The 23,434-nt window shown below is 51.2% G+C and overlaps 2 protein-coding genes across 9 annotated transcripts; one reads left to right on the top strand and one right to left on the bottom strand.

The window, feature by feature from the left end:
* Positions 1–305: 305 nt before the first annotated feature.
* RPS9 (ribosomal protein S9) lies at positions 306–7,624 on the top strand. 2 transcript variants are annotated; one of them, XM_024978366.2, is made up of 5 exons: positions 306–336; positions 515–716; positions 919–1,041; positions 6,382–6,568; positions 7,377–7,624. In XM_024978366.2, the coding sequence occupies exons 2-5, from the start codon at positions 620–622 to the stop codon at positions 7,552–7,554; spliced, it is 585 nt and encodes a 194-aa protein (XP_024834134.1). In that variant the 5' UTR covers positions 306–336; positions 515–619; the 3' UTR covers positions 7,555–7,624.
* On the bottom strand, positions 5,438–16,403 carry LOC107131323 (leukocyte immunoglobulin-like receptor subfamily B member 3). 7 transcript variants are annotated; one of them, XR_009491465.1, is made up of 13 exons: positions 14,219–14,663; positions 13,966–14,001; positions 13,523–13,807; positions 13,059–13,364; positions 12,574–12,852; positions 11,993–12,292; positions 11,426–11,470; positions 10,510–10,620; positions 9,758–9,800; positions 9,503–9,540; positions 9,266–9,318; positions 8,340–8,601; positions 5,438–6,979 (listed from the first exon to the last, which is right to left on the bottom strand). XR_009491465.1 is itself a non-coding variant. In XM_059877650.1 (13 exons), the coding sequence occupies exons 2-13, from the start codon at positions 14,265–14,267 to the stop codon at positions 8,455–8,457; spliced, it is 1,692 nt and encodes a 563-aa protein (XP_059733633.1). In that variant the 5' UTR covers positions 14,268–16,126; positions 16,331–16,403; the 3' UTR covers positions 7,618–8,454. The 7 variants fall into 7 exon arrangements, 5 of the variants coding, with proteins under 5 accessions (XP_059733633.1, XP_059733635.1, XP_059733634.1 ...); XM_059877650.1 differs by lacking the exon at positions 5,438–6,979 and adding an exon at positions 16,331–16,403 and having other exon boundaries at positions 7,618–8,601; positions 14,219–16,126; XM_059877652.1 differs by lacking the exon at positions 5,438–6,979 and adding an exon at positions 16,205–16,325 and having other exon boundaries at positions 7,618–8,601; positions 14,219–14,872.
* Between the last annotated feature and the right edge of the window lie 7,031 nt (positions 16,404–23,434).

Genomic DNA, 23,434 nt, shown 5'->3' with positions numbered 1-23,434 from the left:
TGTTGAATGAAGCCTAGCGGCGGTGGCGGTGACTACTCCAACTTTATACCGCGACTCAGACGTTAGCTGAGTGGTGACTTAAGTCACTACCCGAGGGCGGAGAGGAGCCCTCACGTCGCACCAGACGGAGCACTAATCCCTCGTCAGTCCTCCCGGTTTAGCAAGCCACTCTAGCCCAATCTCTCCTCTTGACTGCTTTGTCCGCCCGCCAAGGCCTTTTCTGATTGGTGCAAACTTGCGCTGTGCGTGATGACGTCACAAGAGGGCGACGTTGCTATAAGAACGCGGCCGGCGAGCGCATGCTCCTCTTTCTTGGTTTCCAGAGCGTTCGCTTAGGTGAGCCATGCGGCCGTGTTCGGTATTTTGGGTGTGGGTCGTAAAGTCTTGCGGGCTATTCGACCTTTAATGAGTACGCTAAAGCAGTTGGAGGTGAAATGAGCGTAACTGGAAAGTGGTAGAAATGATGGTCGATTATAAAACTCTTCAGGAAGAGTTCTCGCGATATCTTCCCTAGGCGCCGGGAGGTTCCTAGCGTAGCTCTGGGACTGCGCAGGCGCTGCCGAGTCCTCACGGGCAGCTCTCCTTCTCGCACAGGCGCAGACGGGCAAACAGAGCCAGCATGCCGGTCGCCCGGAGCTGGGTTTGTCGCAAAACCTATGTGACCCCGCGGAGACCCTTCGAGAAGTCCCGCCTCGACCAAGAGCTGAAGCTGATCGGTGAGTGGCTAGGTTTCTGTTTCCCGGGCTGGGGAAGCTGACACATGGGTGAGGCCGCCCACGTGCTCGTTCTGTTTAAAAATCTCCAGTGTGTTCACCCTCCTCACCCAGTTTTGGGATTGTCTGTTGTTTTTCTGTATCCCGAAGTCACTAATCCTTTTTCACTAGTCCATGGGACTGAGCTTTTTCACTCATTCTGCAGGCGAGTATGGGCTCCGGAACAAACGTGAGGTCTGGAGGGTCAAATTCACCCTGGCCAAGATCCGAAAGGCTGCCCGGGAGCTGCTGACGCTGGATGAGAAAGACCCGCGGCGTCTGTTCGAAGGTGTGTATGTGAGCCCGCAGGAGAGCTGCTGCTGTTCTTCCTTCTAGGGTTGTGCAAGACATGGAGCAAGACATTGGATCCAGCCTTTAGTAGGAGTTATGGAGTAAGAAAATAGGGCTGAATACGAGTACGTACCTTTCGTCTTATCTATGACTGGTTTATTCAAACCCTGCGAATCGGTTTCCAGTGGATTAGAACTAACACGGAGACGGCGATGGCACCCCACTCCAGTACTCTTGCCTGGAAAATCCCATGGGCAGAGGAGCCTGGTAGGCTGCAGTCCATGGGGTTGCTAAGAGTCGGACACGACTGAGCGACTTCACTTTCACTTTTCACTTTCATGCATTGGAGAAGGAAATGGCAACCCACTCCAGTGTTCTTGCCTGGAGAATCCCAGGGAAGGGGGAGCCTGGTGGGCTGCCGTCTATGGGGTTGCAGAATCGGACACGACTAAAGCGACTTAGCAGCAGCAGCAGAGCTAACAATGCCAAGCATTGGGCACCTGGTTATATCTATACATAGTTCAACAGAACAGTATTGCTTCTTATGTTCTTGTTCCCTGACTAGACAGTGAAATTTGAGAAGTTCCACCCAGGGTGGAACTTGAGTGTGTATATTTGCCTTCTTTAACACGATGGTGAAGGACATTTACTCAGGGTCTGAACAGTAGAGGACCTGTGGGTTTCACAGGAAAGAACGGTTCCAGGTGATCTTAGAGGGAATACAGATCATACCGTATGATTTAAGGTTAAAAAAAAAATGATGGTGCGGTATACTTGACAAACTGCCATCTTTTAGACTCTTAAGGTCTAAATGTCTGCTTTGAGATGTGAGGTTTATGGGCTTTTGGAAGGGACGATATTCATATTTTAGTAGGACCTCTTAGGTTGTCAGATGGTGAAAATACTAAGAAAGCTGGTACTTTATAAGGCTCACTGAATATCTTTTTCTAAGCTCTTGGTGTACATTATTTAATTTGCACAAGTAGACTGGCGGAGGTACTGATCATAGTCTTCAAATGAGCAAGTGATCCAAGACTTCCCTCAATAGGTGGGACTGGAGTGCATGTGAGCGCAGGGTTAGGAGTTGAAGGAGGGTTCCAGATGATGGTTAGGTAACATGCCAAAAGTTGAAACAGTTCCTAAATGTAAGAGTAGTCAGTAAACTTGGTGCTACATTGTATCCTGAGTGTGGAAGAGCTTCATATACAGTTTGTGATTCTAACAGATGCAACTCTGGCTGTAGGTGATTCTGTTTTTTGGTGTAGGTGTATCTGTTTTTTGTAACACCTTTTATTAGGATAAACTGTACACAACAGGAAGTTTGCTCACAGTATCTAAAATTTATTTTTAGTTACATCTAAAATTGGCCATTTTGTAGGTATTATCTTGATGCTGCTTTTGGTCTGACCCTAGGAAATTTTGATTCTAGTGAAAGTCAGAGGGGCTGGGCTAACTTGGGCAGCTGGCTTTTTATTTTCAATAGGAGTGGCTAGTCTGATTTTTCTCCCAAACTGTGATTAAGGATGGAAGTGCTCTTATACTTATGTTAAGCATGAGTGGTCATCCATAGTAGAGATTGAGAAAGGTTTGGAGAGGTGTTGTACTAACACAGATTCATCACTTTGATCTATCCCAGTTCCAAGGGTGTGAGAGGTTCTCATTTTTAACCTTTGTTAGTTGGGAAGCTCCTTTAACACTCATGAGAATTGAGGAATCTCCCTGGTGGATGTTGGTATTGGGTGGAACTCTGTCCCAGAGTTTGGGGGACAGACCTCAGCTTATTCTGGTCTCAGGGAAACTTGCTGGAGAGTTAATCACAGAGAAACTTAGGTGCTAAGCAGTCATGTGACAAAGAGATGGCACAGGGCAGGGTTGAGCAGGTAATCCAGGGATTACTTGGTTTTCCAGGGGGAAGTTGCACGGGGAGGGCAACAGCAGGTAATCCACAGTGAGTGAAGCTAGATTTCTGGGATGGAGAGGAGGAGCCTGGGAGCTCTGAGGTGTTGGCCTTGCTTGAGGTCTAGCCTTTCCCACTAAGGTGTGACAAGAAGAGTTACTGGTTCATTTCATTCAGTCATTCACAGGTATCAACTCTCACCTCACACCAGCACAGGGTAAAGACCAAACTTGGGTCTCCTGCACTGCAGGCAGATTCTTTACCCTGTTGTGGTGTGAGGTGAGAGTTGATACCTGGGAGTGCCTGAGTGAAATGAACCAGTAAACTGTTTTTGTCATAAGACTCACTCCTTAGTGGGAGTTTGATCCCTGGGTCAGGAAGGTCCCCTGGAGTGGGAATGGCAACCCACTCCAGCCTATTCTTACCTGGAGAATGCTGTGGACAGAGGGGCCTGGCAGAGTTGGACACAGCTGAGTGACTAACACATCATATTAGAAACTAAGGCACTTAAATGCTTGCTTCATGCCATAGAGACAAGGGCCCCTTGGCCAATGAGGTGCCCACTGGCATACAGTTTTTTTTTTTTTGAAACAAACTTTGATTTGGCTGATTCTGATTGTTAATTCTTTGGGCCAAATGAAAGCCATTTATCAGTTTTTAGTAGTTGGACACACTCCTGTGGTTGAAGGCTGCAAGCTTATCAGTTTTATTTTTGTCTTCATATCCAGTAAGATTTTTCCTGTATTGATAGCCCTCCCCACTATTAAAGGATGTAGGTGGGTTAATAATAGTAAGTGAAATGTGTTTTTGAAGTAATACAGGTTGAGTTATTGTCAGGTGTCTATTTTCTTTTTTTTTTTAATTTTATTTTATTTTTAAACTTTACAATATTGTATTAGTTTTGCCAAATATCGAAATGAATCCGCCACAGGTATACCTGTGTTCCCCATCCTGAACCCTCCTCCCTCCCCATACTCTCCCTCTGGATCGTCCCAGTGCGCCAGCCCCAAGCATCCAGTATCGTGCATCGAACCTGGGCTGGTGACTCGTTTCATACATGATATTATACATGTTTCAATGCCATTCTCCCAAATCTCCCCACCCTCTCCCTCTCCCACAGAGTCCATAAGACTGATCTATACATCAGTGTCTCTTTTGCTGTCTCGTACACAGGGTTATTGTTACCATCTTTCTAAATTCCATATATATGCGTTAGTATACTGTATTGGTGTTTTTCTTTCTGGCTTATTTCACTCTGTATAATAGGTTCCAGTTTCATCCAGACGTGAAGTGTCCAAAATGGAAGATAATTCCAAACTCACTTTTGTTTACGTTTGGATATGTTTTGTAATGATATTTGATTATTATGTTCAGTTTTTAAATTGTGTAATTTATAATTTGACATTATTAGTATAGAATGTATATTGTGAAATGATCTCCACAGTAAGTCTAGTTAGCATCAAATCATCTTCCCATTTTTTAATTGAAGTGTTTTTTTTTGCTGTTGTATTATTTCATTATATATTTTGGGTATTAATCCCTTATTAGATATGTGATTTATATTTTCTCCCATTCCGTAGGTTGTTTTTCATTTTGTTATGCTCTGCGGAAGCTTTTTAGTTTGATGTGGTCCAACTTGTTGATTTTTCCTTTTGTTACCTTTACTTTAGAATCAGATCCAAAACATCATCTCCAAGACTGAGGTCAAGGAGGTTACTGCCTGTGTTTTCCTCTGGGAGTCTCATTACATTCCTGTGTTTAGTCCATTTTGAGTTTGTTTTCCCCGCTGGAGGCTTAAGGGATCTTCATTCCCAGTTGTTGAGTCGCTAAGTCTGTCCAACTCCCAGTGGGCCCCACGGACCATAGCCCGCGAGGCTCCTGTCCACGGGATTTCCATGGCAAGAATAATGGAGTAGGTTGCCATTTCCTTCTCCCTGGGATCTTCCCCCCCCAGGGACTGAACACGTATCTCCTGTGTCGCAGGCATATTCTCTACCACTGAGCCAGGGGAGCGGCGCTGGCCACTGCAGTGAAGTCACCAATCACCGAGTCCTCACTACTGGACCTTCTGGGAATTCATGATTTTGAGTTAACTTTTGTGTTCATTCCTGTCCTTGCATGTGACTGTCCAGTTCTCCAGACACCAGTATTGAGAGACTCTTCCCCACTGTGTATTCCTAGCTCCTTTGTTGTAAATTAATTATGGGTTTATTTCTGGTCTCTATTCTGGTTTATTCCCTCGATCTGTTTTTATGTCAATGTCATACTATTTTGATTACTATAACTAATGTATACAACTTTGTGGGGTGTTTTTTTCCTCTTTATTTCTTGTTTTTGTCTTCTTTACAACTTTGTTTTTCCTCAAGATTGGCTTTAGCTATTCAGGGTCTTTTCTGGTTCCATAAAGATTTTAGGATTGCTTGTTCTTTTTCTGTGAAAAATGGCATTGGAATTTTTATAGGGATTGCCTCGAATCTGTATATTGCTATAGGTAGTATGGGCGTTTTTTTTTTAACTGCTGTTCCAGTCCATGAGCACTGAATTTCTTTCCGTTTGTGTCTTTAATTTCTTTGATTAGTGTTTTGCAGTTTTCATTGTGTAGGTTTCTCACTAAAATTTTTATGCAGTTGTAGATGGGAGAATATCCTTCACTTGTGTTCAGTATTCATTCAGTGCAAATTCGTACCTGGGGTGTTGGAAAAGGTATAGTATGTTTCTCCATTTAGATTCTCCTTGGCTCCTAGTCTGCTAGGAAGGCTGTCACAGAGTCAGCCAGCTTTCCTTCAGGCTTTGTCTAGGGGCAGGGGTGGGTGCTAATAAATGATAATCCTCTGTGATGATAGCCAGCCCCGGGAGTGCGAGCCAGCAGCGTCCCCGGAGCTCTCCTGACTGGCGCTTGGACGCCCACAGGCAAGGCCCCCTGAACCTGGAGTTGCTGGGTGCCAGGGAGAAGCTGATGCCCGCTGGTTTACTTTTCCAGGCACTGAGGTTATCCTCACCGTCGTTTTAGTAGAAAATGGATGACACGTACTCAACTCGAATGTGTGCCGCGTCTCCTCCAGGCCTAACAGATAGGTACTGATGCTGTTGAAGTGTCAGACGCGGGAGGTGGTTTGCGTGCGTTTGATTGGTAGGGCTTTCTGGACGCCAGCGTATTGGCTCGTAGCCCCTGGCTGTGTTACGGGAGGACTAGTGGAGGGCAGCGGCGTGCAGACTTACTCTTCTAAGAGCTCTGGAGGGCGCTCCCTTGTTCAGACAGGTTGTGGGTCGTCATCTGCCTCAGGGTAGTGAGGATTCTGGCAGTCACGGTGGCTCATGCAGTAGGGCGTTGAGTCCTGTATCAGAACTAGTTCTTCCTTCCTGCTGGGTCTCACCGCCGTGGTGTGGAGGTGCCGGATTTGAACTGGAAGGCTGAGACAGGCTTCTGTGCCCCCTCACCAGGTAATGCCCTGTTGCGGCGGCTCGTCCGTATCGGGGTGCTGGATGAGGGCAAGATGAAGCTGGATTACATCCTGGGCCTGAAGATTGAGGATTTCTTGGAGAGACGCCTGCAGACCCAGGTCTTCAAGCTGGGCCTGGCCAAGTCCATCCACCACGCCCGTGTGCTCATCCGCCAGCGCCACATCAGGTACTGCCTCGGGGCTCCCGGAGCCTCTCCCACCCTGCCCCTTGAAGGGACGCCCTCGCTGAGCCCCCTCCCTACCCCTGTCTTCTGTGCAGCCCTCGGAGGTGGTGAAGGTGTGAGCTCACCTTAAGGGGACAGATTGGTCCCTACAGACAGCTCATGGGGGAGCTGGGGGCAGCCTCACCCCCAGAGCCCTGCGCAAGGGTCACTGCGGCTGGAGCCGTACACCTTGCGAAGGCTCCAGCAGGCGTGCCGGGAGCTGGACAGGTAACAGCTCTTGGTGTCCCTTGGAGAGCCATCCCTGGAGCTCAGCTGACTTGGGTGGGTTGGGCCCGTGTGGTCACAGTGCACTCTCCGGGCAGCTGCTGTGGTGAAGAGCAGGGGCCAGGTGGATCTTTGGGTGCTGAGTTTACCCTATGGAGATAGGGCCCTGGTCACAGGGGCCTGTGTAGTGAGCAGGTTCCTAGCCTCTCAGGAGCCCCCGGGACTCACGGGCAGGAGCCTCTCATGCTGCTTGCGTGAAATGAAACCGCCCCGGTCCCCTTGGGGTGCCACTTCAGAGACAGTGAGAGGAGCCCTGATGGAGACTAAAGCTCAGCCAGAGGCACACAGCTCAGAACTGTCTGGCACGCTTCAGTGTTTGAGAAGCAGGCCTCAGTGTTAACGCGCTGCCACCCCCGAGTTCATTCTGGGCCTGAATTCCCCGGCCCTCCGTGAGAGGTGAGCGAGTGTCCAGGACACAGGGGCGCCCCCGAGGACCAGGAACGCCCTGCTGGCCTCGGCCCGGCCCTCAACTGCCGCTCCCCCCTAGGGTCCGCAAGCAGGTGGTGAACATCCCGTCCTTCATCGTGCGCCTGGACTCGCAGAAGCACATCGACTTCTCCCTGCGCTCCCCCTACGGCGGGGGCCGCCCGGGCCGCGTGAAGAGGAAGAACGCCAAGAAGGGCCAGGGCGGGGCTGGAGCCGGCGACGACGAGGAGGAGGACTGAGCCCGGGCAGTGCCCTGGGCCGGCGCAGCGGCCAGTGTGCCTCAGATAATAAAGCAGGATATCCACAGTGTGGAACTCGTCTTTACTGCTGTGCCTCTTCCCCGCGCTGACACACACCCTTCTGGAGCGGCAGTGGGCCGCCGCTTCCCACTCGGGGGCCGGGAGAGCTTTCGTTCCCGTCTGTGGAGCCGTTGTAGATGGTGGTCCTTGTTCCCCTTAGGCCTGGCTGTACCGTATCCTGACAGACACGTCCACACATCACTCCATCGCACTTCAGGGGACCCACAGTGCAGGCCAAGACAAAACTAGACGGAGCTTCTCAGGACCCGCCCTGGTGGTCCCAGTGAACCTGCCTTGCGCTGCTGTGATGCGGGTTCACGGCTACTCCCTGGTGGAGGAACTAAGCCAGTGCTTTCTAATGAACACCCAATGGCCAAAAGCAGTTCTGAGTGAGGGGGTCATTTCCCAGACAGGAAGGGGGAACCCTGCCGCCACCCCCCTCACCCCCCCCCCCCCGTGTTTGGGGGTTCTGAAGACTTCATGGTCAGGAGGGAGGCAGGCTTCCCTTTTCTCTGTCAAGCTGTCTGGGACAGGAAGGGGCTTGTTCTCAGGAAATGAGAAATAAGGAATTGAGCAACCCCAACAGCTGCAGGCATGGGGCACCCAAGTCCTGCTCTGGGGGCTTGGGGCTCTGCTGTCAGTTCAGTGGCCATTCTCCGGGTTACAGCTCAGGGTTTGCCGAGTCACTGTGAAGTGTGTAGTAGAGTGCTGGCAGCCTAGCCTACCTTTGGGAGGTCCTGGAGCTGCTGGTGTCAGGACTCCAGGCTGGCTGGGGTTGAACTGAGTGTCCGTGGGGGCAGCTCCTGGGGTCCCTGGAGGTGGAGTCTGGGTCATCCTGGGCTAGTGCAAGGCAAGAGCGGCATACACGCTGGGCTCTGCTGGGGGCTCTCCTGGCTGCCAGTTGGAGGGCGCAGTCACCCCCTGTCTGCTAGTTGAGTGGTCCAGTTCAGCATAGGTCACATCCTGGGGGGCTTCAGATGTGGCAGCCTTTGGAGGGTGTAGAAAGAGGTCAGGGGTGTGAGATGGGGAGAGCCTGGGGGCCTGGGAGGTAAGGATGCACTCCTTGAGGGTCTTAGTCGTTAGGGCTCTGCTAGTGAGGGGTGAGGGGTGGTCTCTGAACCATGCCTCCTTCAGTTCCGTAGCTTCGACCCTCAGGAAGGAGGGAAGTGGAGCAAGTTGAAATCCTGTGATGGATCGCTAAGTTTGATGCTGGGAGAGGATGGGGCTGGAGATGGGAATTGGGTGCGGCTGTCCTCACTGAGGGACAGTCAGGCCCCACTGCGCCCTTCAGGAAAGTGAGGGGGTCACCAGAGCGGCCACGGGAGGTGGTCCTCACTGCAGCGAACAGATGAGGTTCACCTGCCTGGGGAAAGATGGCTGAGGGCTGAGCAAGGATCTCAGAATCTTCTGGCTGTTAGAAGCCCCCCCTCTGGCCCTGTCTCCAGGCCCAGGGCTTGCATGTAGCCCATTTTGGGGGGCACAGACTGTTCAGCCCTGCCAGCTCAACCTGAGCGTTCAACAGTGTCCCGGTCGGAGGAGCCGGGTGTGGGGCGCGGCAGCCCAGGGAGCAGGTGCTCGTGGAAGGGGCCACCTGGCCTTGGGGTCAGTGTCCTCTGCCCTCCGTGTGTGAGTGAGGAGGTGGGGGTCTCACCTGACTGTCCCGCGCTCTGCCATGCTCTGGCTGTGCGTCTTCTGTGACGGCACCTGGTGGGGACAGGACAAGGGGGGCCGGCTCCTGCCCAGACCGCCTCACACCTCCCACAGCAGATGTCCAGAGCGGCTCGGTGCCCGGCCACTGCCACCCAGCCAGGCTCAAGCTCTCCTCCCAAGCCCAGAACCACTGCCACCCGATCCCAGGCCCCCAGGACAGCGCCCCCCTTCCCCTTACAGTACAAGCTCTCCGGGGCGTCAGCGGCCGGGCTGGAGCTGGGGAGGAGAGAGCAGTGTTGGGGTGGAGGGAGCCCCAAGCAGGCGGTGGGGTGGGATTCAGGGAGAGGTCAGGCTGAGCAGTGTTGGGGCGGTGAGGGAGCCCCGGGCAGGCGGTGGGGTGCGAGTCTGTGGGAGAGGTCGGGCTGAGCAGTGTTGGGGCGGTGAGGGAGCCCCGGGCAGGCGGTGGGGTGCAAGTCTGTGGGAGAGGTCTTACTTGGTCTTCTGGCCTCTGTCCTCAAGCACTGATGCTGCAGCCGCTGTGGGAAGACAGGAGTCAGCCTCCAGCCCTGCCCTCCCCGACCCTCCCCGCTGCCCCAGAGCCCTTCTCTAGGGTTACAGGAAGATCTGCAAGGGTCTCCAGGCTGAAAAAATTATCATGCCTTCCCTCCTCCACGAAGAATTCAAGAGAAGGGCTTCCGTGGTGGCTCAGTGGTAAAGAATCCGCTTGCCGACACAGGGGACATGGGTTTGATCCCTGGTCTGGGGGATTCCACATTCCATGGAGTAATTAAGCCACAACTACTAAGCTTGTGCTCTGGAGCCTGGGAGCGCGACTGCTGAAACCCGAGAGCCCAAGAGCCCAGGAGCTGGGAGCTGCAGTAAGAGAAGCCTGAGCCCTGCAACCAGAGAGAAGCCCCAGCTCACCGCCACCACAGAAAGCCCATGCACAGCAACCAAGACCCAGAGCAGCCAATAAACAAAATTCAAAAATTATTTTAAAAAATTCGAGAGCTCTAAACCATGAAATACAAAACTTGAATGTATTCTCAAGCGGCGTGTAAATTTGAAAACATCAAAGGATACTCTAATGCTCGCATGTGCGCTCACATTTAGCCTCTTCAGATTTCTCTCACGGGGAGATGCTAGAGCAGTTTTAACCAGACTCACCCCTTTCTTAGGTTTCCCTGGGCTGGTGCCCTAAGCCCACCACCTCCAGGGTTCCGAGTCACCCCGTTCCCTACTCACCTGACTTCCTGTGTCTGTCCTGACCCCGGTGTCGGAGGAAGAGGAAGACGAGGAGCAGCAGGAAGAAGGTCACCGAGACCCCGATGAGGACACTCAGGTACCATGTAAGGCCTAGGGCACCAGAGACGCCTGAGTGAGCCAGGGGTGCCGTTTAACTGGGCACCTGCTGTGTGCAGACTCGTGCTGGGGTCTGCACGTCCATCTCCAGCACATCCCACCCGTTTACAGACGAGGAGACTGAGGCCCAGAAAGGGAGATCATGGCCCCCAAGTCGCCCAGCCTGGAGGTGGTGGAGCTGGGACTGGAACCCGGAACTGTGGGTTCCCTCATATTTTTTAGAATTAGTTTTTGTTTTGTTTTCATGCTTTCACTTCCAGGCAGAACACCAGTTCAGAGACGGGTGCATCAAGCCCAGTTCTCTGCCAGCCCAGCCGGATCCGTCTCCCACCCTGCAGAGTCCTGCCTCCCCGTCCGCCCGCCCCCAGCACGGGGCCTGCGTGGAGGTGGAATGTGTGTCTGGGAGGGGCAGTGGGGCGGGCTCTGGCCTTCCTGAGGCCCAAGTAGGCCCTGCACTGCCGGGCTGACGTGCTGAGGAAGGAGGTGGGAGGCCCCCTGCGTGGAGGGTGGGCCTCTGACCCAGGGAGGAGCACAGCTGGTCCAAGGTCCCATGGTTGGAAGTAGTAGAGCCCTGTGACTCCCACGCCCAGCTCTTTGCCTGGCACCAAGGTAGCTCCTTGGGGGGCTGGAGAGCTCAGACACTGTCCCATCCAGTGTTGCTGCATCCCCATCCTTGCTGTCGAGGCTGATGCCAGTGAGAAGGGGCTGTCCTGAGGCCATTAACTCGGGAAGTGACGGAGCCGCGGAGCCGCGATAGAGCTGCTTCCACCCCCACCGCCCTACAGAGAGCCTGACTCACCCGAGCCTGATTCCAAGGCGGGGAGGAGCTCATTCCTGGAGCTTCCTAAGGGTCAGAGTAGAGATGAGCGGCGGCCTGCTTCCCCTTGTCAGCCCTGCTCCCCTCCCCCAGCCGGGCCCCAGCATCCCCCACTGCATAACCCCCACCCTTCATCCACATCTCATTCCCAGGAGCCCCGTGATCCCCTGGGACACCAGCTGAGCCAGGGCCTGTCCACTCGCTCCCTTGGGGGCCGCGGGCTCTGCTTGCCCCTCTCTTGTGCTGCTCTCTGGGTGAGGGGCCACAAGGACTGGAGACCAGAGGAGGGTGGAACCGGGGGCTCTGGCCTTGAGTCCTGCTGGTTGGCCCTGAGGCCTGTGTAGCTCAGCTCCATCACCAGGAGCGGGTCTGGACGCCCGGGATGAGGGCAAGGACGGGCAGGGAAGGGAGGCCTCTGGCTCTTTCCGGCCCCCTCAGAGTTGATCCCTACCTTCTGTGACCCCCCACTCCCACTCAGCCCAGAGCTCCCCTGGGAACAGGGCCCTGGCCTGACCTGGAGGATGCAGAGGACCAGGGCTGGGCCCTCACCTGAGACCTGGAGCTCCAGGGGGTCGCTGGGGAGCGACAGCAGGTGGGGGGCGGTGCTGTGTGAGCTGTAGCACCTGTAGGTCCCACTGTGGGCCGAGGTCACAGCACGCAGGGTGAAGTTGGCCTGAACGGGTGGAGCCGGGTCCTGCAGACGAAGGTGCTGGGGAGCAGCGAGCGACCCCTCCTTGGACAGATGGAAGGTGTCTGATTGGACCTCAGAGCGACACTGCAGGGTCACATTCTCTCCCTGGGGCACTGAGGCCCCCGGGCGGGCGGAGAGGGAGGGTTTCCTGTGCATTCCTGGGGGGGACGGGGGTGATGAGCAGAGAGCCCCTCCCCACACCCCGGACTCTGAGCAGGGGGCCTCCCTGTGAGCCCTCCCAGCTCCTCTCAGCCCGTCTGTGTGCGTCTCCTTAATCTCCGTGCCTCTCACTCCTGTTTTCACGTTCCCCCCCAGACCCCTGCCCCACCTGGGCCTTTGCTCCAGCACCCTCTCCCCAGACCCGTCACCACCAGGGCCGACCCTCGTCCAGCGCCCTGAGCAGACAGTCGGGACCTGGACCAGGACAGGGGCGCCTCACCCGCAATCAGGATGTCCAGGGGGGCACTGGGAGCTGACCACACATAGGAGTTGTGTCCGCTGTAGCATCTGTACTGGCCCCCGTGGGCGCGGCTCACGCGGCCCAGAGGGAAGTCAGGGCTCCGCTGCCCTTCTAGACGGAGGGGCGGGCTGAGCCCCTCGTCCTTGGTCAGAGCGAAGCTGCCAAAGCCGGCCTCTGAGCGACACTGGAGGGTCAGGTTGTCTCCGGCGAGCACAAGCGAGCTGGGCTGGGCGGAGAGGGAGGGCGCCCTGGACAGGCCTGCGGACCGGGCACAGAGGCACGTGGCTGCATGCCCGCCCTGCTCCCGGGGCTGCGGAGAGAGCTCGCCCTGCTCCCTCCCGAGGCTTCCGCCCTGTCCTGCCCCAGGAGCCCAGTGTCCCTGCCCCCGTCTCCCCCAGGGCTCATGGGGCATAAGGCTGAGGTCAGGGGTCTGTCTAGGAAATAGAGGGGCCTAGGGGCCTCACCTGTGACCTGGAGATGCAGAGGGTCACTGGGGTGCGACCACAGATAGGGCTGAATGCTGGGAGCATCATAGCACCTGTAGATCCCCCCGTGGGAGGTGGTCACGGGGCCTACAGGGAACACAGCCTGTTCCCGCCCCTGGTTCCCATAGCTCCTTGACGTCTTGTGTCGGAGCGGGTCAGCGCCTCCCTCCTTCAGCAGGTGCAGAGTGCCCACTGCATACTGTGAACTGCACGTGAGGGACACGCTGCCTCCTGCGGCCACCACAGGGCTGGGCTGGGCGGACAGGGAGGGCGCCCTGTACACTCCTGGGGGCGAGGGGCTGTGTTAAAGAGGGATCTCCACCCAGTGACCCCAGGTGTGGGCTGGGAGGGGAGGGGCCCCCTGAGCCCACACTCTGCTCCTCTGCCCGTGAGGAGGCTCCCACGGTGGGAGGGACCTGGAGGGACCTGCCCCGCCCTCTTACCTGTCACCACCAGGGGCAGGGAGTCACTCCGCTGTGACCAGCCATTCCTGCTGTGATATGCACACTGATACTGTCCAGCATCACTTGAGCTCGAGGATGCAAAGTGGAACCAGGCCTTGTTCCTCGAGCCCTGTGGGGCCTTAGCCTCCCAGTGTACAGAGCTCCTCTCTTTATACAGACGGTAGACCTCAGCCAGCAGAGACCCCTGACACCAGATGGTCACAGGGCTCCCCTGGGCGACCATGGTGCCTGGGTCAACCCGGATGGAGGGTTTGGGGAGAACCTCTGGAAAGGAATCAGACCTGAGGAGTCAGGGCGCCTTCTCCCCCAGGTTTCCCAGCTGTCACCCAGGCCCCTTCCAGACGGGCCACCCGCGGCCCCGACCCGCTGTGCTCCCCACTGACCAGCGGTGGTGGGTGGAAGCAGGAGGTCTGGGGGCTCACCTGGTTGTCCCTGGTCCCACGGGCCCCAGCACAGCCCTAGAAGAGAGTTCCCTGTGAGTGCCCGGCCCCACCACACGTCCTGGACGCTCCAGGTCTGCTCTGTGCCCTGAGGGCTGGGGTCAGATCTGGGCTGAGGACATTCCCCTCTCCCCCAAGAAAGTCTGTCCCCATGGAACCTCCTGCGTCCTGGGGCCGTCAGGGACCAGATGTGGGAGGAGAGGGGTTCCCACCCACTCCCTTCTCGGAAGCTCACCAAGGCAGAGAAGGGCGGTGAAGGTCAGGGTCATGGTGCTGCCTCTCATGGTCCCCAGCAGAGCAGGCGACCTACAGAGACCTCAGAGCCCGCAGGACAGACAGACGCACTGGGCGTGAAGGTCCGGGCTCGGTGGCGCCCGTCTTGGGTTCCTCCTGAGCCTCGCTCCACTCTCCCTGAAGGATGGGGCTGAGGCGACCGTGGTCTCTCGGGGCCTTTCTGACCAGATCAGACTTACCGACACCCCCTTCTGCCCCGCCACTCTGCCTGCCTGTTCCGTCTCCTCCTCGTGCCAAGTCTGGATCTGGAGAGTGACCTCACGTCCCAGAGTGCAAGGCTGCAAGAAGCCGGGCAGGCCCCGGAGCCATCTGAGTGCCTGTCCCGGTTCTTACTCTGCCTCCCACAGGGGTTGTGTGATCTTGGGCAAGTAGCTTCCCTTTCCTGAGCTTCTGCAAACGTTCTTCCTTTCTTCTGTCAGCTAGTCCAGTTCGTCGGTATTTGTTGGGCAATGACCATGTTCTGCCATGGTGACAGAGCCTGGAATTTCCTTGGTGACGCCATCAAATTCCTTCCCTGGACTTGTGGGGCTCAGATGAATAAAAACAGACAGAACAAACATTTACCCGGCAAACAGTTCAGCTGACTCTTGTGAGACTGTTAGGAGTTGAAAGAAAACAGGGAACCATGAGTACCTTTAACAGATAGACGTCATGAAGCCTGGGTCCTGGCTGGGAGGTGTGTCTGATGGGCGAACAGGCAGGAGCTACTAGCTCAGGGGCAGCGGCGGTGGAGGCAGTGGCATCCCAACCAGACAGACCTTGAGCTGCTCTCAGAATCGAGAGCAGTGAGGGGGGAGGCAGGGGCGTCGCCACACTGGGTCTTGAGTGCATGTAAGTGTTTGGGGTTTTATCTTTAAAGCAGTGGGAAGGTTTTCAGCAGCAGACAGTATTAAGTGATTTCTAGTTTAGAAAGATTACCACCATGTGGAGAGTGTAACGCAAGAGGGCTCTATTGATAATGAACCCCATTCACAGTAAAATACCAACATTGATCTGGCTTCTGGATGGCGTGTTGACCAGTGTTTTAAGTCGTTCACATAGATAAACCTTACGGGAACGTATAACTCGAAATATATTTACACTGGGTTTCCCTGGTAGCTCAGACGGTACCGTCTACCTGCAGTGAGGGAGACCCAGGTTCAATCCCTGGGTCATGAAGATCCCCTGGAGAAGGAAATGGCAACCCACTCCAGTATTCTTGCCTGGAAAATCCCTTGGACAGAGGAACCTGGCGGGCTACAGTCCATGGGGTTGCAAAGAGTTGGACATGACCGAGTGACTTCACGTATTTTACACTGGAATAAGAAAGGAAGGCTTCTTGGTCCAGCAGGTTGGAAGGGACAGCCCTGTTCAGACTGGCTGAGGGGACGGTCTGTGGAGGCACAGAGTTGTTAAGTAGGTCTGTGTTTGTGGGTGCTTGGGGATATGTGGTTAAGTGTGACGAGTCTGGTCTAGGAGGGAGAGCTGTTTAGTGGGGCTGACCCGCCAAAGCCTGGAACATGGGGCGGTGCACCTGGGCCCACGTTTTTGAAGGTGGAAACTGTTGAAAGGATTTTGAACGGGGCAGGCTCAGACCTGATACGGGTGAGGTCCTTTGGGAGGTAGTGAGAGATGAACGGGAGTAAGGGGTGGGGCCTGGGCTGGAGGACCAGGAAGGAGGCAGATGGGACAACACAGACGGGATGTCTGAGGACGGGTCAGGGACCTTGTTCAGAAGGGCTCCAGGGGCACAGTGATGTGGGCCTCGTGGTTGGGTGGGAAGTGCGGGAGGCCGGGGAACTGAAGGTACTTCCTCTGTCTGCCTCGGTTGCCTGGAGGAGCCAATGGGGCAGTCATAAATAGGACGACCCTAGGAGAGAGACGCATGGCAGATGCTTGGAATACTGATCCCCATTCTTTAGCATAAAGCACAGCCCTCCTTCCTGACCTGGGATGGTGGATTTGCTTTTCCTCTGCATTGATTTACTTGTTTCTACAATTTAGCACCATCTTTTCTTGTTGCCCGTCTTCTAAACCTCTGAGTCATCGCTGCCTCCTCAGTGCCCCTTCTCACCCTGAGCAGAACTTTTCATCTCATTCTGTGAATTCTTTCTCTAGGCAAATGAGAAGAACACAGGCTGGAGGCAAAAAAAAAACGGTTTTTAAAAATGAACACAGACCCAGGATCTCTGAGACAGTCATTGATCACCCAGCAAAAGGGGAATATCAATGAAGAAAAATAATTTTGAGGAAGTAAATATTGACCATTTTACAGATTTGATGAAAGCCATAAATTTACACATCCAAGATGCTCATCAGATAACCTTCAAAAACGATGCCCAAACATCATAATTATATTCAAATCAGTGGGGAAGAAAATTTTAAAACCATGCCCACACACATCACAGTCAAAATGGAATCAGTGGGAAAAAATTGAAAGCATCCAGATAAAAGGACCAGGTTACATACAGAGGAAAAATGATCTGAATGATTTCAGATTTCATATCAGAAGCCACTATGGTCTAAGACTGATAGTCCTGAGAAACGAGAAGAGCTAACGTGGAATTCTTCTGGGTATATTCTTCAGCAATGAAAGCAAAATAGTCATTCTGAGAGGAAAGAACACTTGAGAGAATGTGTTGCCTGAAGACCTTCTTTAAAGGAATGATAAGGCCTAGTTCTTTAGGCAGAAGGAAATAATTCTTGAGGGAAACTTGGATATACAACAATAAAGGAAGAATAAAAAGTGGTAAATAGGTAAATGTAATAGCATATTTTTCTCATTTCCTGTATATGTGACTGTTGAAAGCAAAAATAACAATGTTTGGTGGGGTTTTTAATATAGGTATAATAGATGAATACATATAACATCTATAGCATGATGGAAGGTGAGGGTGAAAGGACCCGTGTGATAAGGTTTCCATGTTTCTCTTGAGGAGATGAAATATTAACTGTGGACTGCGTGGAATTAGGTGTATATATTATAATGCCCACAGTTGCCACTAAAAAAAACAACATGTGAAGATTTACAGTACTAACAGATATAACAAGAGTACTAAAAAAAAAAATTCCAAAAAGCCAAAAGAAGACAGGAAAGGGAAACTTGAAGAGCAAACACTAGAGGGGACAAAGAAAAGACAAATAATAAAAGGTTAAACCTGAACAGTATGAAAAGGCAAAAAGGACATTGAAAGATCAACTCCCCAGGTTGGTAGGTGCCCAATATGCTACTGGAGATCAGTGGAGAAATAACTCCAGAAAGAATGAAGGGATGGAGCCAAAGCAAAAACAACACCCAGTTGTGGATGTGACTGGAGATAGAAGTGAAGTCCGCCACTGTAAAGAGCAATATTGCACAGGAACCTGGAATGTTAGGTCCATGAATCAAGGCAAATTGGAAGTGGTCAAACGGGAGATGGCAAGAGTGAACGTCAACATTTTAGGAATCAACAAACTAAAATGGATTATTGGACTGGGTGAGTTTAGCTCAGATGACCATTATATCTACTATTGTAGGCAAGAATCTCTTAGAAGAAATGGAGTAGCCATCATAGTCAACAAAAGAATTCCAAAATGCAGTACTTGGATGCAATCTCAAAAACGACAGAATGATCTCTGTTCGTTTCCAAGGCAAACTATTCAATATCATGGTAATCCAAGTCTATGCCCCGACCAATAATGCTTAAGAAGCTGAACGGTTCTATGAAGACCTACAAAACCTTTTAGAACTAACACCCTGAAAAAGATGTCCTTTTCATTATAGGAGACTGGAATGCAAAAGCAGGAAGTCAAGAAACATCTGGAGTAACAGGCAAATTTGGCCTTGGAGTACAGAATGAAGCAGGGCAAAGGCTAATAGAGTTTTGCCAAGAGAATGCACTGGTCTAGCAAACACCCTCTTCCAACAGCACAAGAGAAGACTCTACACATGGACATCACCAGATGGTCAACACCAAAATCAGACTGATTATATTCTTTACAGCCAAAGATGGAGAAGCTCTAAACAGTCAGCATAAACAAGACGTGGAGCTGACTGTGGCTCAGATCATGAACTCCTTATTGCCAAATTCAGACTTAAATTGAAGAAATTAGGGAAAACCACTAGACCATTCAGGTATGACCTAAATAAAATCCCTTACGATTATACAGTGGAAGTGAGAAATAGATTTAAGGGACTAGATCTGATAGACAGAGTGCCAGATGAACTATGGACAGAGGTTCGTGACACTGTACAGGAGACAGGAATCAAGACCATCCTCAAGAAAAAGAAACACAATAAAGCAAAATGGCTGTCTGGGGAGGCCTTACAAATAGCTGTGAAAAGAAGAGAAGCAAAAAGCAAAGAAGAAAAGGAGAGATATACCCATTTGAATGCAGAGTTCCAAAGCATAGCAAAGAGAGAGAAGAAAGTCTTCCTCAGAGATCAGTGCAAAGAGATAGAGGAAAACAATAGAATGGGAAAGACTAGAGATCTCTTCAAGAAAATTAGAGATACCAAGGGAACGTTTCATGCAAAGATGGGCTCGATAAAGGACAGAAATAGTAGGGACCTAACAGAAGCAGAAGATATTAAGAAAAGGTGGCAAGAATGCACAGAACTGTACAAGAGAGATCTTCATGACCCAGATAATCACAATGGTGTGATCACTCACCTAGAGCCAGACATCCTGGAATGTGAAGTCAAGTGGGCCTTAGGAAGCATCACTTTGAATGAAGCTAGTGGAGGTGATGGAATTCCAGTTGAGCTATTTCAAATCCTGAAGATGATGCTGTGAAAGTGCTGCACTCAATATGCCAGCAAAGTTGGAAAACTCAGCAGTGGCCACAGGACTGGAAAAGGTCAGTTTTCACTCCAATTCCTAAGAAGGGCAATGCCAAAGAATGCTCAAGCTACCGCACAATTGCACTCACCTCACAAGCTAGTAAAGTAGTGCTCCAAATTCTCCAAGCCAGGCTTCAGCAATATGTGAACCGTGAACTTCCAGATGTTCCAGCTGGTTTTAGAAAAGGCAGAGGAACCAGAGATCAAATTGCTAACATCCACTGAATCATCGAAAAAGCAAGAGAGTTCCAGAAATAATCTATTTCTGTTTTATTGACTATGCCAAAGCCTTTGACTTTGTGGATCACAATAAACTGTGGACAATTCTATTAAACCTTTCTTGCATCTTCTCAATCCTTGTCTCCAGGCTATTTATCTGTGATTCCATTTTGATTTCAAGATTTTGGATCAATTTCACTATCATTATTCGGAATTCTTATCAGGTAGATTCCCTATCTCTTCCTCTTTTGTTTGGTTTGGTGGGCATTTATCCTGTTCCTTTACCTGCTGGGTATTCCTCTGTCTCTTCATCTTGTTTAAATTGCTGAGTTTGGGGTGTCCTTTCTGTATTCTGGCAGTTTGTGGAGTTCTCTTTATTGTGGCGTTTCCTCACTGTGTGTGGGTTTGTACAGGTGGCTTGTCAAGGTTTCCTGGTTAGGGAAGCTTGTGTCGGTGTTCTGGTGGGTGGAGCTGGATTTCTTCTCTCTGGAGTGCAATGAAGTGTCCAGTAATGAGTTATGAGATGTCTATGGTTTTGGGGTGACTTTGGGCAGCCTGTATACTGGAGCTCAGGGCTGTGTTCCTTTGTTGCTGGAGAATTTGCTTGGTATGTCTTGCCCTGGAACTTGTTGGCCCTTGTGTGGTGCTTGGTTTCAGTGTAGGTATGGAGGCATTTGATGAGCTCCTGTCAATTAATGTTCCCTGGAGTCAGGGTTTGGACTTACGCCTCCTGCTTCCAGTTATCAGTCTTATTTTTACAGTAGTCTCAAAACTTCTTCTTCTATACAGCACCATTGATAAAACATCTCCTTTCGAAGACAATGGGTTGCTTTTCTGGGTGCCTGATGTCCTCTGCCGGCATTCAGAAGTTGTTTTGTGGAATTTACTCGGTGTTTAAATGTTCTTTTGATGAATTTGTGGGGGAGAAAGTGTTCTCCCCATCCTATTCCTCCGCCATCTTAGCTCCTCCTCCTAAACTGTGGACAATTCTGAAAGAGATGGGAATACCAGAGCACCTGACCTGCCTCTTCACAAATCTGTATGCAGGTCAGGAAGCAACAGTTAGAACTGGACATGGAACAACAGACTGGTTCCAAATAGGAAAAGGAGTATGTCAAGGCCGTATATTGTCACCCTGCTTATTTAACTTATATGCAGAGTACATCATGAGAAACGCTGGACTGGAGAAAGCACAAGCTGGAATCAAGATTGCTGGGAGAAATATCAACAACCCTAGATATGCAGATGACACCACCCTTATGACAGAAACCAAAGAAGAACTAAAGAGAGTCTTGATGAAAGTGAAAGAGGAGAATGAAAAAGTTGGCTTAAAACTCAACATTCAGAAAACTAAGATCATGGCATCTGGTCCCATCACTTCATGGCAAACAGATGGGGAAACAGTGGAAACAGTGTCAGACTTTATTTTGGGGGGCTCCAAAATCACTGCAGATGGTGATTGCAGCCATGGAATTAAAATTTCTTCTTGGAAGCAAAGTTATGACCAACCTAGATAGCATATTAAAAAGCAGAAACATTACTTTGCTAATAAAGGTCCTTCTAGTCAAGGCTGTGGTTTTTCCAGTAGTCATGTATGGATGTGAGAGTTGGACTATAAAGAAAGCTGAGCACCAAAGAATTAATGCTTTTGAACTGTGGTGTTGGAGAAGACTCTTGAGAGTCCCCTGGACTGGAACATGATCCAACCAGTCCATCCTAAAGGAGATCAGTCCTGAATGTTCATTGGAAGGACTGATGCTGAAGCTGAAACTCCAGTACTTTGGCCACATCATGCGAAGAGTTGACTCATTGGAAAAGACCCTGATGCTGGGAAAGACTGAAGGCAGGAGGAGAAGGGGATGACAGAGAAAGAGGTGGTTGGCTGGCATCACCGATTTGATGGACATGAGTTTGAGCAAGCTCTAGGAGTTGGTGATGGAAAGGGAGGCCTGGCATGCTGCGGTCCATGGGGTCACAAAGAGTTGGACACGACTGAGTGACTGAACTGAACTGAAACCTAAATACAACCTTGTCAGTAATTACATTAAATATAAATGGCAAAAATACAATTAAGTGGCAGCGATTGTAAAACTGGATTAACAATAAGGAAGACCCAGCAAGTGAACCTCACGAGATTCACTTAATACAGTGGTGTAAATAGGTTAACAGGATGAAAGCATGTATTATGCAAACACTCATCAAAATAAAGCTTACGTGGCTGCCTTAATTTCCTACTGGTGTGTAACAAATTACCTGGGACTTAGGGGCTTTAAACAACACAGATGTGGTATCTTCCTGTTCTGGAGGTCACAAGTACAAAGCCAGCCGCACCGGGCTAGAGCTGAGGTGTCCGCAGGGCTGGTTGCTCTCAGTGGCTCTGTTCTTTGCCTCTCTCGTCTTCCAGGGTCGGCCTGCAATGCCTGGCTTGTGGGCCCTTCCTTCCATCACTCCAGCCTCCGCCGTCAGTTTCCTACCCCTGACTCTGCCCTCTCGTCTCCCTCTTATGAAGCCTTGTGAACACACTGGCCTCCCCCAGATTATGTAGAATAATGTCCCTATCTCAAGATACTTGCTTTAGTCATGTCTGCAGAGCCCCTTTTGCCATGTAAGGTAATATATCCATAGTTTGCAGGACCAGGGCTCGGATATCTTTGGGACATCAAGGAAGTGGCATTACCTTCCTCAGTGGCTGTGCTGTGTGACACACTACAATAAAACACACCAGAGACTTTAGAGCAAGAAGATTATTGGGGGTGAAGATAAAAAGGTCAATTCATCAGGAAGACATAGTAATCCCAAAGGTCTGCACACAAAACCACAGCAGAGCTTCAAAATACTGAAAGCAGAAACTGACAGAAATGAAAAGACAGATAGATGAGTGAACAGGTATAGTCAGGGACCTCAGTACTCCTCTCTTGGTAGAGTAAAAGTAAATAGATGGGCAGTCGGCAAGGATATAGAAAACCTTAACCATCGTATCAGCTGACTTGACCTAACTGGCACACAGAACACGTTCAACCATATTGCAAATGCACTTTTTTTCAAGAGTACATGGAATATTGGCCAAGGTAGTCTTTATTCTTGGTTGTTAAACAGCTTAGCAGATTTAAAAGAATTGCTGCCACTCATGACTTGTCTTCTGACCTTATTGGGATTTAAGTTAAAATCTATCACCAGAAAGCTATCTGGAAAATCTTCAACTCTTTGGGAATTAAACAACACACTTCTAAATAATTCAGAGCACAAAGAGGAGCTCAAGGAAAATTGGAAAAATATTCTGAACTGGATGAAAGTTAAAGTACAGTAGCCCTGTGGGATGCCGGTGAAGCAGTGTTCAGAAGGCAGGTGAGAGCAGCAAGTGTTCACATTTTAAAAAAGAATGGTTTCTAATCATGAACCTAACTTTCCATTTTAAGACACAGAAAAAGAGCAGACTCACCTCAAAGTAAGCATAATAAATAATAAAGGATTCCCTGGTGGTCCAGTGGTTAAGAACCCACTTGCTTATGCAGGGGACACAGGTTCAATCCCTGGTCCAGGAAGACCCCACAGGCCGCAGGGCAACTGAGCCCGTGCACCCTGGCGCCCCTGCTCCGCAACAAGAGGAGCCACCTTGAGGAGAAGCCCTTGCACCTCAAGTAGAGAGCAGCCCTGCTCACGGCAGCTGGAGAAAGCCCGCACAGCAGCGCAGACCCAGCACAGCCATGAAGAAATAAATAATACTTTAAAACAGTAAAGGGCAGAACTCCATGAAACAAAACAGAAAAGCAATAATAGGAATGAATGAAACCCAGGTGCGGGGAGCGCGCTCCGCCCCTGGCAAAGGTCATGAGGAAGGAGGCCTGGCATACGCAAAGGCGGGATCAAGCCTCAGGAGTCTCCTTGGAAATTCTCGAGCAATCTACCCCCAAAACCAGAGTCTGCCTACTTTCTGCTTTGTGCTTTCACCTACACCTCTGACTTTACGGGGGGGCTGTCCCCCACTACCTCTCTCTGAAAAAAGAGTTAGCTTACAGCTCCAGTTAATAATTCCTGGGTGTGACAGGGTTTCAACCTACAAACTCCCTTGGAAGTCCTCTAGCCTGCCTGAATAGGTTTTTCCGGCCACATGTGATTGCTCAGAGCCTCCAAACTGTG

The sequence above is a fragment of the Bos taurus genome, chromosome 18, assembly GCF_002263795.3.
Source record: "Bos taurus isolate L1 Dominette 01449 registration number 42190680 breed Hereford chromosome 18, ARS-UCD2.0, whole genome shotgun sequence".
In the NCBI taxonomy this organism is placed as follows: Eukaryota; Metazoa; Chordata; class Mammalia; order Artiodactyla; family Bovidae; genus Bos; species Bos taurus.
The sequence above is the reverse complement of the archived record's forward strand: the minus strand, read 5'-3'. Positions and strand labels throughout refer to the sequence as shown.